The sequence below is a fragment of the Pteronotus mesoamericanus genome, unplaced genomic scaffold, assembly GCF_021234165.1.
Source record: "Pteronotus mesoamericanus isolate MK-2021 breed Mesoamerican mustached bat unplaced genomic scaffold, CSHL_Meso_final contig_20, whole genome shotgun sequence".
Classification (NCBI taxonomy): Eukaryota; Metazoa; Chordata; class Mammalia; order Chiroptera; family Mormoopidae; genus Pteronotus; species Pteronotus mesoamericanus.
Window position 1 is genome coordinate 24240624 of NW_026555085.1, and position 15752 is coordinate 24256375.

At 37.5% G+C, this 15752-nt stretch overlaps 1 protein-coding gene across 18 annotated transcripts in view; it reads right to left on the reverse strand.

Annotated features, from left to right (window-relative positions):
- The window catches only part of DST (dystonin), a 427647-nt gene that overhangs the window by 87009 nt on the left and 324886 nt on the right, over positions 1-15752 (reverse strand). For all 18 annotated transcript variants that reach the window (XM_054569508.1, XM_054569506.1, XM_054569525.1 and 15 more), the window contains 8 exons: positions 15161-15317; positions 14131-14257; positions 11817-11879; positions 11003-11244; positions 9957-10086; positions 6662-6861; positions 4774-5269; positions 1933-3404 (listed from right to left, as the gene is read on the reverse strand). In XM_054569508.1, coding sequence (XP_054425483.1) covers positions 1933-3404; positions 4774-5269; positions 6662-6861; positions 9957-10086; positions 11003-11244; positions 11817-11879; positions 14131-14257; positions 15161-15317 — 2887 coding nt within the window. The remainder of the gene's footprint in view (positions 1-1932; positions 3405-4773; positions 5270-6661; positions 6862-9956; positions 10087-11002; positions 11245-11816; positions 11880-14130; positions 14258-15160; positions 15318-15752) is intronic.

Consider the following 15752-nt stretch of genomic DNA (forward strand, 5'->3'; position numbering starts at 1 on the left):
TGTCATGATATTCTTTATTATGAATGTCATAATAATGAATGTAGTATAATGAATGTAGTTTCTAAAATCAATCAAGTCCCTCCAAAGAAATCACAAAACAGACCAACACAGCATGCTAACTGGTTTAGTTTTCTTCACAATGGAATAAAACAATCTCTGTAACCACTGATGGCAACGATGCTCAATTTAGCATTCTTCAGTCTGCAAAACACTTTCTAAGCAATGGAGAAACGGCTCCTCCTCTCTCTCTCTTTCTTACTTTCAAAAGAATTCTCCACCTGGAGAGCCACATTCTCACTGGCCTCACACAGCAGCACCCTTACTTCTGCCCCTCCTTTTTTTTTTTTTTTACAGGTATTGAAGTACTAAAGAGAAATGAAGAAACTCTTTTTCTCAACATAAGTTCACAGAAAATCTATAGAAATAAAAATGTTTCAAAAAGGCACTGAACATGCTTAAATTTCCTGAGTAAAAAGACAACTTCGTTACTGTCATATAAGCTTTCAAGTTTTGTCAGTGATCTACAGAAAATTCCAATGTTTTCTGTCTGAGGAACACTCCCTACTCCTCAAGTCTCTGGAGCAGCAAACTGCCATAAAACTTTGCTCTTCTCTGACAGAACTCTCTCATATGAAATCTTTATTTTGCAGATCAGAAATATGGAAGTTTGACAGGGTAATGAAGGAAGTAAAGTCAAACAAGTAGGTAGTTTCCTTCACTTTCAGGAATCAAGATCTAAATATAGAATCACAGATGTTTAAGCCCTGAAGGAACTAGGTTTCTAAGGCACTACATAAATAGCAAATAACCATAATAAAAAGAAAAAGAAAAAAAAGTTATTTTGAAGTTTTCAAACTTCAGGCACCTAAATACTGTCATTAAGAATGAGCAAGGGGAAACACTGTGTCAAATATAGCAGCACAGGGTTTAGAAGTACACTTCATTTACATTCATTTCTCATGGGAAACAATCTGTGGTTTTGCCAATTCCATTTTTATTTGGTCTTATTTTATCCTTTAGGTGTCAGTGGTGGGACTTACCATTACACTGTTCTCTATTGGAAAGTAAAACATTCCTCAGAAACAGAACAGGACCCGTGCCAACCCCGAAGATTCCCGAGTCCCGGGCAGCAAATGCTTGATTTTTAGAACCTTCTCCGTGCAGGGGTGAACCTATTTTTGTTCCCTACTGAGATGCAACTTCTGTTCTTATTATCATAAATGCGGCCAACCCCAGTGACAGTGAGCCGGGCCCGCCATTTTTACCTACTGTTCCATTCATTAAGCATCACTGAGTGCTGTCTATTGGCAGATGTGTATTGTCCAATCAAAAGCAACTTATTGCTAACCCTCTAGGGTATGAGCTCAAGATCCTTGTTTTATAAAACCAGAATTACAACATGAAATGCCATTTTTTTTAAATGTGAATTTTTGGAAGAAAAGATTTTACAAAAAAGAAATTCAGTTAAGGAGGATAAGAAGACCACAAAAGAGGAAAGGGCAGGAAAAGACTATAATTCACCAACAGAGAAAATGCGGAGACAAACATGAAGAAGCTTTTTCTGTGATGGGATGGCCTCTGCAGCAGAGTTCAAAACACAGCTCGGGCCCCTCCAGATGTCAGTCGTGAATGAACCGCACACGGACTCCACGATGTCAGTTTCAGGCTTCATGGAAAAGGGCTGGAACTTTTCAAGCACCCTTTTGACCTCTTCATATGATCTCAGGCCTTACCCCACAGGGGCCCAAATCCCCAGGAAGCTCGGAACTGCCCCGAATGCCTGGATATTACCCCCACATATGCTCATTCAAGCTCAAACACCATGTGACAGGCATATGAGAGGCTTCTACAAAACAGACTATCTCCTTTCTATACCAAAGAAAAATTTCCTTTAATAATAAAAGTGATCAATAAAAATGAAGAATTCCCTACCTTGAACACATTAAGCTGTTGGTTGATCGTCTCTGTTTCCATAGCAACAGGACCTTGAGACTCTTCATGTTCTTCTGCTTTCTGAAGCAGAGTAAGAAATTCCTTCAGTTTGCTGTGGAACTCACCAAGACGCTCAATTGTCCCTTCAACCTGCTTTTCTCTGGCTTGTGCTCGGTCCAGCAACTTGTTGCACTGTTTGCTCAAAGTCTCCAAGTCCCTTTTGATTCCAACGAGGTCAGGGGAGGGCTCTTCCGTGGCCAGCATCATCTTGCAGGTTTTATTGGCATTGTCATTGCTAGCTATGAGGGCTCCTAGTTTCTTCAGAAAGGCTGTAATAGCCTCCTTTTGCTTTTGCAATGTTTCTTCATCTCTCCCCACTGGAGCCATACTATCCAGTTCGTCATCAAATTCTGCAAACTGAGAAAACATTTCTCGGATGGTATTCTGGAAATGCCCAATGCCCTGAAGCTTGGTTTCTAAGAAGGAGCACTTCTCATCAACCTGCTGGCTTATGGCACTATGCTCTTGAGCTAAGGTTTCTGCTTGTAATAAAATATCAGAGGCTCCCTTTGAGTCTGAGGCTTCTACCACAAGGTCCTGTGCAAGTCCTTCGGCCAAATCTACCTGATGCTTTAGGATCTGCAGTGATTTCTGCTGAGTTTGCAACATGGTTAGGTATTTGTTACTGTAAGCCTGGGGACCTAGAGAATCATGGACATCTAGCTGTTCCTTTGCACACTGGAGCTGCCGTTTTGCTTCTTTGGACACTTCTTGAAATTCTTTAAACTTCTGGGCCATGTTCTCCAGAGAGAATTTCTTACTGTGAAGTTGTTCAGTGACCATGTCTACCTTCTGGTTCAGTGACTTACTCTCCTCTGTAACAACCTCTTTATCTGTCTCACACACACTGAGCAAGCTATTGGCTGCGTTGTTCAGCAATTCTATCATCCCAAAGCGTTGATCCATTTCCTTCTGCAGAGACTTTAACTTGGCAATAGAATTCTCTGTTTCAGCAGGATCCAGGCAAAATTTTATCTCCTTCAGGTTATTTTGACATTTATCTATCCATGGCCAGAGAGTTTCCACATGCTCTTTATACTTGAGGGCTTTTTGTAATGAATCTTTCACTTTGTCTTCTCTTTCTTTCACTTGCTTATTAAATCCATCCCAATTTGTTTTAATTGTGTTAAGTTGTAACTGTAAGGTGGCCTTCTCAGACCCTTGTGTTTTTAATAACAGATTTTCACCTTCTGCAATGGTTTTTTCATAAATACTAGATTGAGAAGTCAAAGTTTTATGAAAGTCTTTCTGATCTTTAATTAACGACTCCAAGACATCGAGTTTGGCTGATACTGGGTGAGACTTGCTTAGCTCTTCTTTCTTTGTATCCAGCCAAGCCTGAAAATCTCTAGACATTTGCTGAAATTGATGAGAGCTGGCACAGGCCGACTGAAGGTGCTGAACATGATTCTCTAAAAATGAAATTACAGGCATGTTTATTTTACATCAAAATGCTAATTTAATCTATGAAAAGCTGAAGGGGAAGTTATCAAATAAATGTTCAGGACTGTCTAAAAGCAAGGGTTGTGAGCACTGACTATGAGAACTACAAGTGGGCTTCAGTTATTGACAAAGGCAGGGAGGGAGCAAGAGGTAGGCAAAGCAATAAGCAAAGAGACAATCAAGGTAGGAGGAGGGAGATGAGGGACCCAAAACAGATTACGGGAACCAGTAAAACTGTACAAAGGTGCAGGGTGGTGGAGGACTCTGCACAGCCTGCTGTACAGAGTTGTCCCCGTCCCAGTAAGTGGAAGTGACAACTGTCCACAGTTCCCTGCTGATAAATAATCCATCTCATCAAATATGACGGTTTCATGTCTATGATTTTTATGTCACCATGAAGGCAACAGAATGAGGCACGGAGGAACAGCATGTGTTTGGGTCTCACCTCAACCTCTGAGGGTCTGGAAAACCCAACCCTGGGCAAGTGATCAAGCCTCTAAGCCTCATTTCCCCAAATGTAAACTGGCAACATGAATAAAAGCTATTGTGGCAATTAAGTGACAGTACATGTAAAGTTCTTAGCTTAATGCCTGTCACATAAGAGTCCATAGTGTAATAATCATAATCTTGTTAGCTAATATTACCAGTATCATGTCAAAAAAAAAGAGTACGCCTAAACTGCTGCTTTGATCAGAAAGCAAATCCAATCAATTACGAATATAAACTGAGAATTTACTAGGTGCAAGACAGTAGTGTTACTTTTCAAGCAGAACAAACATAGCAGTGAAATGTGAATCCTCTCTGATAGGCCCTTGCAAAGTCCAATAACTGACTGCTGCTGCCTCTGACACACACTGGTACGTGTGTCACAGAATCGTGGCCATGGCAGGGGAGAGGAAAACAGCGCAAAATGCTTCTCTTTCACACGTTTCTCTAGAAATGGAAATTTCTAGGACGGAGTCAGACAAAATAATGACAGATGAGAAAATGACCCACAGCCTTTTAAATAACAGTCTTCACCTGTCTTTCTAGTGAAATAAGACTGTCACACAGCCAAAACGTTTACATCTTTTAAAAACCAATTTGGAATACCTGAAATTTTAATTGGCCCTCATTAAGTGCATTTTGCCAACACTGTCCCTCCACTGTCTCCGTGGAATGACCCTAAGGCTGTGTGTGTCCATGGACACAACTGCTTTGTGCACTCATGTGAGCGGCCGCCTCTTCACTTGTGCTCCCAATGCGAACAGATTCTTGTTAGGGCCCAGATTACTGCAAACAGGCAATCTATGATCTCTATTTCCAGGAAATACATGTGTTAGAAGAAGAAAGACACACCTGCTTTTTGTTCAATATCCTTAAATGATTTTAAGATGCCTTCTAGTTGCCTACTAAGTTCTGCTTTCAAGTACTCTTCTTTAACCAGGGCTGACAAATCCTCACAGAGGGCCTGGGCCACTTTTATCTGCTTCCTTTCCTGCTCTAGTTCCTGCTGCATTTTTTGGGCTGTTTCCAACTGCTGCTTCATAGCATCAGGGTGTGTGCTCACAGGCACACTGCTGCTGAGTTTATTATCCAGATCACTCAGTTTATCAGAAAGCCTTCTCAGCAGGCTTTGATACTGTGTGCTTTTAACAATGGCTTGGTCAATCCAGTCACATCTGTCACTCAATTGTCCTGTTAGGCTGTCCCATTTTTGGGTCACAGCTGCTAGTTGCTCTTTCACAATCCCATGGAAAGAAGGGTGTTCACCAGGCCGCCTCAGAATGCCCTGGCCAGCTGCTGTGAGCTGCTCATATTGAGGTTTCCGAGTATCAAATTCTTGCAGCAGGATCTAAGGTAAAGAGGTAACGAGGGTAAAAAAACACACAAATTATTGAGTCGCCAGTTGCAGAAAACATAACATTAAGTTTCTAAAGAGGCAGAAATGCTATTTATTTATCTAGTTTTTATTTTTGATTTTTAGTTACTGCTTTCCTAGTTTCTAGCTTGAGGGTAGGGCAATTATCTTAAAGCAATCCAAAGAGCTATGGTGCTTCATAGAGATAAAATTTTGCCCAAAATAATATCCCCCAAAAGGGAAAACAAAGGGAATCTTCAGCAGTCTGGGCAAAAGGAACAAAAATTCATGCACGAATTTTCAGAAACAAAGGGAAATACTGCTACTGGACAAGTTCACATCACACTAACACAAATTTGCTTTTTCCTACCTGTACTTTTCTCTTTGTAGGATTTTTAAAATTACAGCATTTTACACCAAGGAAGTGCACAGTGATAACAGTGCTATAATTTATTACTTCATGGTGCATTGATTTACAAAGGTTTCTTTTAACATAAGATTTATTGATAGCCTTTCTAAGAGTGGTTTTAAGCCAATAAATTATGTTGCTAAGAATGTGCAAGCTCAACATTGGCTCTCATTATAAAATGAATAATCCAAAAATTTCCTCTTTTTTTAGTACAATATTTTATTTACCTCTGACAGACTACCAAAAGTGGGGGCAACTTCTTCTCCTGAAGTGTTTATTTACAGCTTTTGTATTCATTCTCTTCAAAGTATCTTTAGAGTACAGCATCAGCCTCACTGTTCCAATACTGCTACTCATACATAAAGAAATCTCACTGCAACCGCAAAGGAGCTTCTCCTATTATAGCTGACTTAAATTCCGTGGATTTTTCCCCCTTGTGGATTTATGTGCTCATAATTAGACTGGTCTAACTAACCCTCTGGGTTTCAAGGTTCCCTCTCTGCTTCCCTTATTCTTTCCCCTCTTCTTATTCTGCTTCTCCCTCCCCAACTCACTCTGCATCAAGGCTCTGCTGCATGAGTTTTACAAGTTTCATTATCTACTACCACACCCAAAATAAACAAAACTTCAAAGGAGTAATTTCTAAATAATAAAAAGCATATACTGGATTCTCATAAAAATGTTATTACTTATACAATCATATTAATACTTCAAAGAAGGCCCTTTGTAGCAGGGCCTGCACAAACCACAGTCTGACTGAAATGATTAAAGGGATCTGACCCACTCATGGGCTCCGCAGGCCACTCTGGGATGCCTCACAGCCCTGCTTCTCTGGGGCGCCTCATTAACCTCAGGATGGTATCTTATGGGCATCTGAAACTTTATAAATACACTCCAAGGCAGTTAAAGCACACACTGTCCAAAGCTGATACATTTATAATGAAAACATTTGTCTTGTTATGTCAAGTAATACTCACCTGCACCTGCTGCCTTTGTGTGTTTAGCATATTTGGGTCAATTGACAGAGGTCCGAGAACACTGACCATCAGTTCTTTTTCCACAAGCCACTGTTTTAACTGAGCCTCTACAGTCTGGAATTGAGTTAGATTGTTAGAGGACTCTTCCAGTTTTTGTTGTCTGTCAACTGTTAATTGATTGAGTTCTTGCCACTTTGATTCTAAAAGAAAAAAGATAAGGTTAAAACTCTTATTTGGTTTTTACATATTTAACATGACTGTATCTAGGAAGACCGCAGGATGTGACCCACAGCGATCTATAATGGCTATCATTCCGTATTTATAACTCTTCTTATAGAACTGATTAAAGTCTAACCTTAGAGAATTAATTGCATTTACTGATACAGATTTTATGGCCCTGATGGTTGTGTATCCACTGAAATAAAAGGAAAGTAAATTTGAATCTGATCTTTAAAGATAATGCAGAGTATGGAATAGTCTTTAAAGCAATCAGGATCCTGAGCTTCCTCATTCCTTCTAGAAGTCCTACAGTCTGTTCATTCAACTCTAACTGATCTACTAGAACAATGAATATTAATCCTTTTCTTTAATATTAAATCTCCACTGATCAGTTCTAGACAAGTGACTCCCAAATTTTTACCCCTATACCCAATCATTTTCTTCTATTCAAACTATACATTAGTTACCAGCTGCTTGAAAGTTACACTAGGAAATCTCACCAACCCTTTAAACTCAACATTAAAAAAAAAACACTCATTACTTGACTTTGGGTGGTGAACATACAATATATCATAGAATTGTACATTTGAAACCTATATAATCTTATTAACCAATGGCATCCCAATAAATTTAATAAAAATTTAAATAACTCATTATATTCCTATCAAAAGTGGTGGATTTTTCTTTTAGATTTTTTTAATTTTTAAAAAATATTTTATTCATTTATTTTTAGAGAGAGAGGAGGAGGGTAAGAAGGACAGGAGGAGAAACATCAATGTGAGAGAGAAACATTGACCAGTTGCTTCTCACATGCCCCCAGCTGGGCACCTGGCCTGCAACCCAGGCATGTGCCCTGACCAGGAATCAAACTGGCAACCTTTTGGTTCACAAGTCAGCACTCAGTCCACTGAGCCACACCAGCCAGGGCGAGATATTTTCCAAAGGTTATTTTCTCACCCATGTCATGGAGATGCAATAATTCAGAATGTTCTTTCACAACTCTCCTAACTCTCTTATATCCTTGATCCTAAAACCTTAAACCCATCCCTTCACATTTCCAGTGCCCTAATGCCATTTTGGTCTGCATCACGGTTGGCCCAGACCTATGGTTCTCAAACTTTAGCTGCATTAAAATCATCTGGAGGGATGATTAACATAGGTTGCTGGGCCCACACCCAGAGTTTCTGATTCCGTAGGTCTGAAATGGAGCCTGAAGTTTTGTATTTCTAACAAGTTCCCAGGTGATGCTGATGCCGCTGTTTCCAGGAAAACACTTTGAGAACCACTTTAAGGAAGTAGCCTATCAGTCTTCTAACTGGTTTCCTTGCCATTAGTGTTTCTCAGCTGCAATCCACTTGGCTCCAAACTAATTTCTCTAAAAAAGAAAACCACTTTTAAATATGTCACTTCCTGTGCGAAAATTCTTGAATAACTAACTCCTCATCATTTAGATGATAAAATCTGAAGACCTCTGCTTGACAGTCAAGGATTCCCACAAACTGACCTAAGTCTACTAATCTTAGAGGGTTTGCATTTCAAAATGAACCCTCTGATCTAGTACTGCTGATCGTACTGATGTCACCCAAACAGGCTTCTGCTCACACAGGCCCTATACCTGACATGCTCTACCTCCTCTCCATGTACCCCGGCTCTACCCTTCCTTCGTGATGCCTCTGGATTTTACCCTCTGCTAGGAAGCCAGTCCTGTTCCCCCCACCCTCAAGACAACCTGCTCCTGAAGCCCAAAGATATTGACCAGCACTTGAACACAACAGTTACTCAATAAATATTCTCTGAGGGATACAATTAGTTGATCTTATGGATATTTTTTTCACCTCGCATACTATATACTAAAAGCCTGATTTTAATAGGACCCACCCCTGAATCCTTACCCAATGGCACCATTCTATGTAGTATGTTGTAGTCAAACACAATCTAACAAAATAATGCAATGAAAACAATAAATTGACAGAGAGAAATATCTAAATCTTATTAAGAAGTTTTTTTGAAATACACATTTTCCCTATTGTAAAATGTCTTAATAATATTCCCCCATGTAACTCATATCCCAGATGAGAACCAGTGAATTAGGGACAAATTCATTATAATGCAACAGGACTCTCCATATTGGATTAAATAGACTGTTGAACATGTAGATCCCTTAGGATAACCTTTTTAAAAGTTAGGACATACTTATACATTTCTAAATTTATCACAGCATATCTGACTCTAAGGAAAGAAAATCTTTAGCTAAATATAATAAGAATGATTGAAAATAAAATAATTCTTATTATCATCATAGCAAACTTATAGCACTTACTATGTGTCAGACAGTATTCATCTGAGCTGTACACACACTTATTCACTGAATTCTGAAAAGACTCTATGCAGTAGGGAAAATTAGTATCACTGTCTTACACTCATTTTCCCTGTTGTTATAATAATGAAAATGGGTGATAAGATAATAGAGCTTGTAGAAGTCTTTACCTAGGAGGGACAGTTTACACAGGGACAGGACTGACATGAGAGGATAACTCTAAATAAAGAAGCAAAACTACCAGACTTCTGCGGGGAGCTACTTTTTGATCCTGGTTATGGAAGAGAAGAGCAGAGTAGGAGTCCAAAAAGGAAACCCATGGAAGAGAAAGGAGCCTACCTTTTCCAGAGAAATAAGCTAAAAGGGCTATTTAAATTAAAATATAATAATGCATAAAAAATTAGAAGCACCAACAATCTGGTAAAAAAAAGCAATAATGAAAACATATTACTCAATGCACAGCATGTTATTAAATATTATCTACCTTCTTCATAAAAATAAATTTAGTTACTGCGTTTAGCAAAAAAAAAACCAAAAAACAAAACAAACAAAAAAACCTGTAAGATAAAATATGCCATGTTAGTACAATTTAATTTGAAATGACACTTTTAAATATGCAAAAATAGATTGTGAAACATTAAAGCAAATCCCAAAATAAGTGAGGCTATTGGATAAATGTTTTCTGATAAAGATTAGAATTTAAAAAAAAAGTAGACTGCACTTCTGTTTATGGAATCTGGCATAAGTCATATAACATACCTATTTCTGTCAACATCTGTTTCCATTTGGGGGCCTCAGGAGTATCCGGGTTCTCCCCCAACAACTCTGTCAATTTGTCTTTCAGCTCCTGTACTTTGTTTACATTTTGCTTCAGTTCTGCCTCAAATGACTAACAAGGGGGGAAAAATAAAGTAACTACATTAAAGTATGTCTACATCAAAAGACAACAACACAGTTATGATAGAGAATTGTTTTTTCTTTAGCGTGACCAAAAAAAAAAGAAAAAAAAAAGTTCTGCTGTTAAATGCTGACGTGGGTAAGGATCTGGTTCAACAGTTAGTTGTTTTCCTTTCTTGTTCTCACTAGCCTTCAATTATCTGATAAAAGAATCCCAAAGGAACACTATAGCTATAGAGATAATGACTCATCCCCATCACCAAAGAAGAATTTCATATTATTTTCAAATAAATCATTTAGGAAAAAAAGAAAGATGACATCAGAAAGATTGTAATTAACAGGAAAATCATTCTGGACAAAGGCTGCCAGATTTGAGAATATACTAGTGAATAAGCACTTTTCTGGACAATCTAACACAGAGTTCAAATACAGGTTAGTAATTTGTAGACATTTTTGCCACCGTTACCACAATGTAAAACCATTTCCCCAACACTGACAGTTGTAGAAAGAAATATTGTCTATTAAAGAATGGGAAAGCATGAGCTCCCCTATTTCATACTAGACAGAACAGATCCCTAATACACTATACGCTTAGGCCTTAAATAAATCTTTTCCAGTGGTTGACTAGTTAAAATCCTAGACTTAAACTGATTTAAAGGTGGCAAAGCTGCTTATGCCCAACAGTTCACTTGTCTTTATAATGTCTGTGTGCAAAAGTAGGTAATTGTTATCATCAATCTGTACAGAAAGGCACATTAAACAAAACTGGCAAATTATTTGCTGAAGGTAATGGAGCAAGAAATCACAACAGGGCTCCTGACCAACAGGGCTCCTGACCACCAGGGCCCAGTTTTAGACGCTAGACTGTTCTCTTCCATGTCTTTAGTAAGTGTGCCTCCAGAATATACCTTATTCTGCTCAACTTGGGTCTTCACAGCCTCAGTGTCTGTAGGTGTGGGTGCCTGATGCCATTTTGTCGCAGTTTTGTTCATCTTCTCTAGCCACTGCATCATGGCACTTGATTCCTCCTGAGCCTGTTGCAATTTGGTGAGTTTAGTATTCAGTTCGGCTATTTTGTCCTTAAGTAAGAGGCCAAGATCTTCGTAATCGTGATTTATGTCAGTCATATCTTTTTTAATAGATATTAATCCTAAGAACAAGACAAATTATTATATTGACACATTTTCAGAATGTTAGAGTAGAGCTCTAGAAAGAAGGGTTTGCTTTATATGACATTCCCTTCTATTTTGTTAATATTAAGCCTACTATGATAAAGTCATAATTTTTTGAAGCAATAGGTTAGATCACCTTATAATGCTATTTAATGACAAATAATTTAGGGACATTACGTAATACAAATAAAATGAAATAGATATTTTAAATAGAATGAAAAAACCAAAACCATGAAATATTACTTATTAATTCTTCAGGTATTAAACTCAAGAGAATAGCTTAAATAATACGCCCAGTGAAAAAACATCTCAAATTAACCAAAAAGAAGGAAATATTAGCCAAAGGCCAAACTGAACTACTGGATTTCACTAATTTCAGATGAACAAAATTACATGTCATATAAATATGATATTTATGGATAAAGTGACTATTAATACCACGTTAATTCATTTGAAATTTCAATATAACAACTATTCACCTCTAAAAAGACTTCTCAAAAAAAGAATACCTATTTATTTTAATCAATAAGCACTTAAAGATACTATTCACCTTTATTTGCCAAAATTTCCTGAGTATCTGTGGCTGTTCCTTCACCATTTAATATTACTCCACCTGTGAAAATATCATCACTAAAGTCATCACAGATTTCCATAGTATGTCTACACATTAATAGTAGATGACATTAAATCAAACCCCTGCAAGCACTAATTAGTTTAACATGTTGTTACTACATGAAAATGTACAACACTGATTCAATTTCAAAATTGAATAAAGGTGCAAAATTTAAAGATTGAGCCATATCCTTTCTTCTATACAAAATTCATTCTTAAAATAGTGTCATGATCACCTTAAATATTAGAGTATCAATAAATTTACATTTTATACATTACTCATTAAATGTGAGTTTATAATACAATTTTGTGACGAAGTGTCTTTGTTGGTAAAGTTACTTGAGTGATAAAGTCTCTGAAGCTCAGTTGCTCAATATGAGTGCTGTACAAAGCATACAGGATTGGTAGACAAGAACTTCTGCCTTACATAAGAAATTGAAAACCGTCCGGTGCATTTACACAGTGTTATCATGAGTTGCACAGAGGCAGAGTGATGTAAAAAGACATGACAGAAAAGTTAAAAGTGAAAAAAAGGAAAAAATCCTATGACTAAACTCACATTGTGTCAACAGGGAGAGAGGAGAGCACAGGGGCTGAGTGCCTGGGCCTCAGAGTATCATTCCCCTGAACTGGCATCCCAACCCCATGAGCCACTGGCTGTGTCACTGGTGGAATTAATCACCTCTTCACCACACTGATGGGGAAACAATGCCTAGATTTTGTGAGACCACAGTAAGAATGAAACGCAGTAAACCTATTGCCTAGAAAATAGAAACTGCTCAGTGGGTAGTAATTATTATTTCTTTTAATTAGATAAACATTGTTACCTTTTTCCATAATCAGAATATTAAAAAGATCATTAGACTTTTTCATTCAAGTATGCATTGGCTACCTATCCAATATACAAAGACATTTCCCAAAACTGACCACACGAGAGCAATCCTAAACAAAAACAGTGAAATATCTTAATCTTAAATCTAAGTTTTGTCCCTTGGAAAAAAAAATCACACAATGGCATTTCAGATGGAAAAGAAAATATGCTATAGATGCTCAAGATTAATACCTACCATGTTTAGTAGTCATCAAAAATAGAATAATATTTTTGAAGGGCAATGTTTTTATTGTTTATGTTATTCCAGCTGTCGCCACTTTTTTCTCCCTTTGCCCACTCTCACGACCCCCCCCACAGTGGATCCCATATCCTTGTCCACGTCCATGGGTTATGCATAAATGTTCTTTGGTTAATCCCCTTACCATCTTTCATCCATTCTCCCCACCCTTCCATTTTTACTTATTTCAAATAGAAAGTAGACATGGAGAACTAAAATAAAACGCAACAGAATTCCTTTTCTTAAAAATAAACTTGACATTTCAGGAAATCTGATTAGGAGAGAAAAGAGAGATCATCACATCACATACACTATGAGTATTCCCTGAAATGGGATTAATAGAGCGGAATAAATGTCTGGTCGAGCAGCCCAGATGGAACACCTCTCACAATAGGGACAGCTGGGGGCTACGCAGGATGGAGAAACCGCAGCAACTTTCAGAATAAAGATATGAGATCTGCCTTCTGTCTATTCTTGGATTTAAAAACAATTTAAAACCCTGAAGTTGACAATAATGTAAGTATGTTTTAGATTTAAAACTATTCCCACAACTTAATTTTATCAATGGAATCATTATTTATACACGAGTCTCCCTTTCTGTTGAAAAGAGTGATTCAGCCATAATAAAGATTGTGATTTAGATGTACTGGTTAACATATTACATAATTGTTTTCTTTGTGAATAGTGTAAGGACTAAAAGCAGCTGGGAATAAAATGAGAGGTCCACTCTACATAAAAGAACCTGTCTCCTTCTCTCACTTCCTCTTTCCTGGGAAACCAGACTCACTTCTTTATCAAATATTTTAAATAGAATTTTAACATCTCCATTAATTAAGGTAAAGAACAAACAGATCAAAATCTGATCTTTCCCTTTCCCCAATATAATGCTCCTTCTTCTTACAGAATAAGTTCCCTATATTTTAGTCGTAGTCTTTAATAAACTAAAACATTAGCGAGATTTAAAACCTGACTTTTCCACGAGGGCTTTTAGTATGTTTATAGATGCCACCTTTTCTTGTTACTTTCCCTTTGTATTTCTGAGATTATTTTATGCACTGATTTAAAAAATAACACGCAAATAAAATTATCATGAGTCGGCCCAATTCTTACAGGTTTTGCTATGAATGTAAATAAAATACATACCTGATTTAACTGCTGCTATTGCCTTTGCAGGGGTAGTCAAGGCACTTATTAGGTTACATAGTGAAATCCCACAGTTGTTTACTTTCTGAATCTCTGGTGCTTTTAAACTCCACTTTTCTTGTAATTTCTTGAGGTATAAAAACACATTATTTTTCAGTCTTCATAATATTTTCAAAGTTACACATTATAATCCAATTTCTTAAACATGTCTTAAAACAATAATGATTGCGGGTCCCGATTTGTGGGAGAGTGGATGGAAGAAAAAGGCAGCATCCCTATTTGCTGCAACAGCCTGGGGACCGTCACCACTGTTAGGCGGGGCCAGCCTGCAGTCTGCTCCCAAAGCAGTGGAAGCCAGGCTCTTCCTCACTGCCATGGGTTCTAAACTGTCAACTGTAAGTATGGAAAACTACACTGGGTAACAGTCAAGTTACAAGAAGAAATGTACTGGAAACGATTTAAAAAATGGGAATTCAAAATTCCATTTAAGAGTGAGTTTTAATCACCAAAATTTCAATGAATTTTTAAAAACACATACCCCCACAAATTTGGAGTATAACAATTGGTGCGACTAGCTGTAGGTTTTGACAAGTCAGACGACAAAAAGACTTGTGCACTTTGTAATGGAGATTAAATTAACTTCTACCTTCAAACTGGTTACAGCGTTGTACCCAAGCCACAGTAAAATGCTGAGTTAAAAAGAGATTCTTTTACTTAACATTATGAGACATGGCATAAAAAATAGCAAAAACCTAAGTAGAGACTTAGTGGGGAAGGGAACTTAGATACTATAAGGGTCAATATCTCTTTTAAAAGGATGCTATGAGAGTACACATCTCTTCTATAAAAGCAAATTAATTCCTCAAAGGATCAGTTAACCCCATGTCATGATTTCCAACTATCACCAAAATAGACATATACTCAAGTGTCTACCTTACATGACACTAAAAAAAGGGAAACCACTATTAATCTGAACTTCTAATTACTGACAGAGGCAAATGATCAACTGGTATTAGAAACAATGATTCACCTTAGTTTCTTCCAAAGATTTTCCTAAATCTTCTGCACCAAAAGAAGGCTGCACAATGGGAACTCTTTCTGTGGTTTCTTTTATCCATGACTTTAATGATTTAACAAGGACTTGGAAAGCATCCATCTGTTCTTGACAAGAAGACACAGCTTCTTTTCTAGATAACAGAAATTATTGAAGAAGTTAAGCCACAGAAAGGAGATGCTCCAAAGGACTAATTACTAATAAATAATTTTTCTCATATCAGGTTTAATACTAAGGAAAATCTCCCCCCACATCCCACTCTAACCATTTGATACAGGAGGAAAGTTTTCTAGGTGGTAAATGAAATCAGCTAAATAGCTATTTGTCTCATTCTCAGAGGCAAGGTCTACAGATAAAGTTAAGAGAAGAAATCTGTACCCCATATGTAATGGCACTCTATAATGCTACATAAACTCTAAGCCTATATAAACAGTTTTAACATTATTTAGATTCAATGAGCTTTGATCTGTCCACTTTATTGGTGCTTACTGCCAGCAGGCACAGAACCAGAGGGGAAACACTTACACATCAGACATGAGGAAAACGTCATGCCACCTAGTGGTTTTTA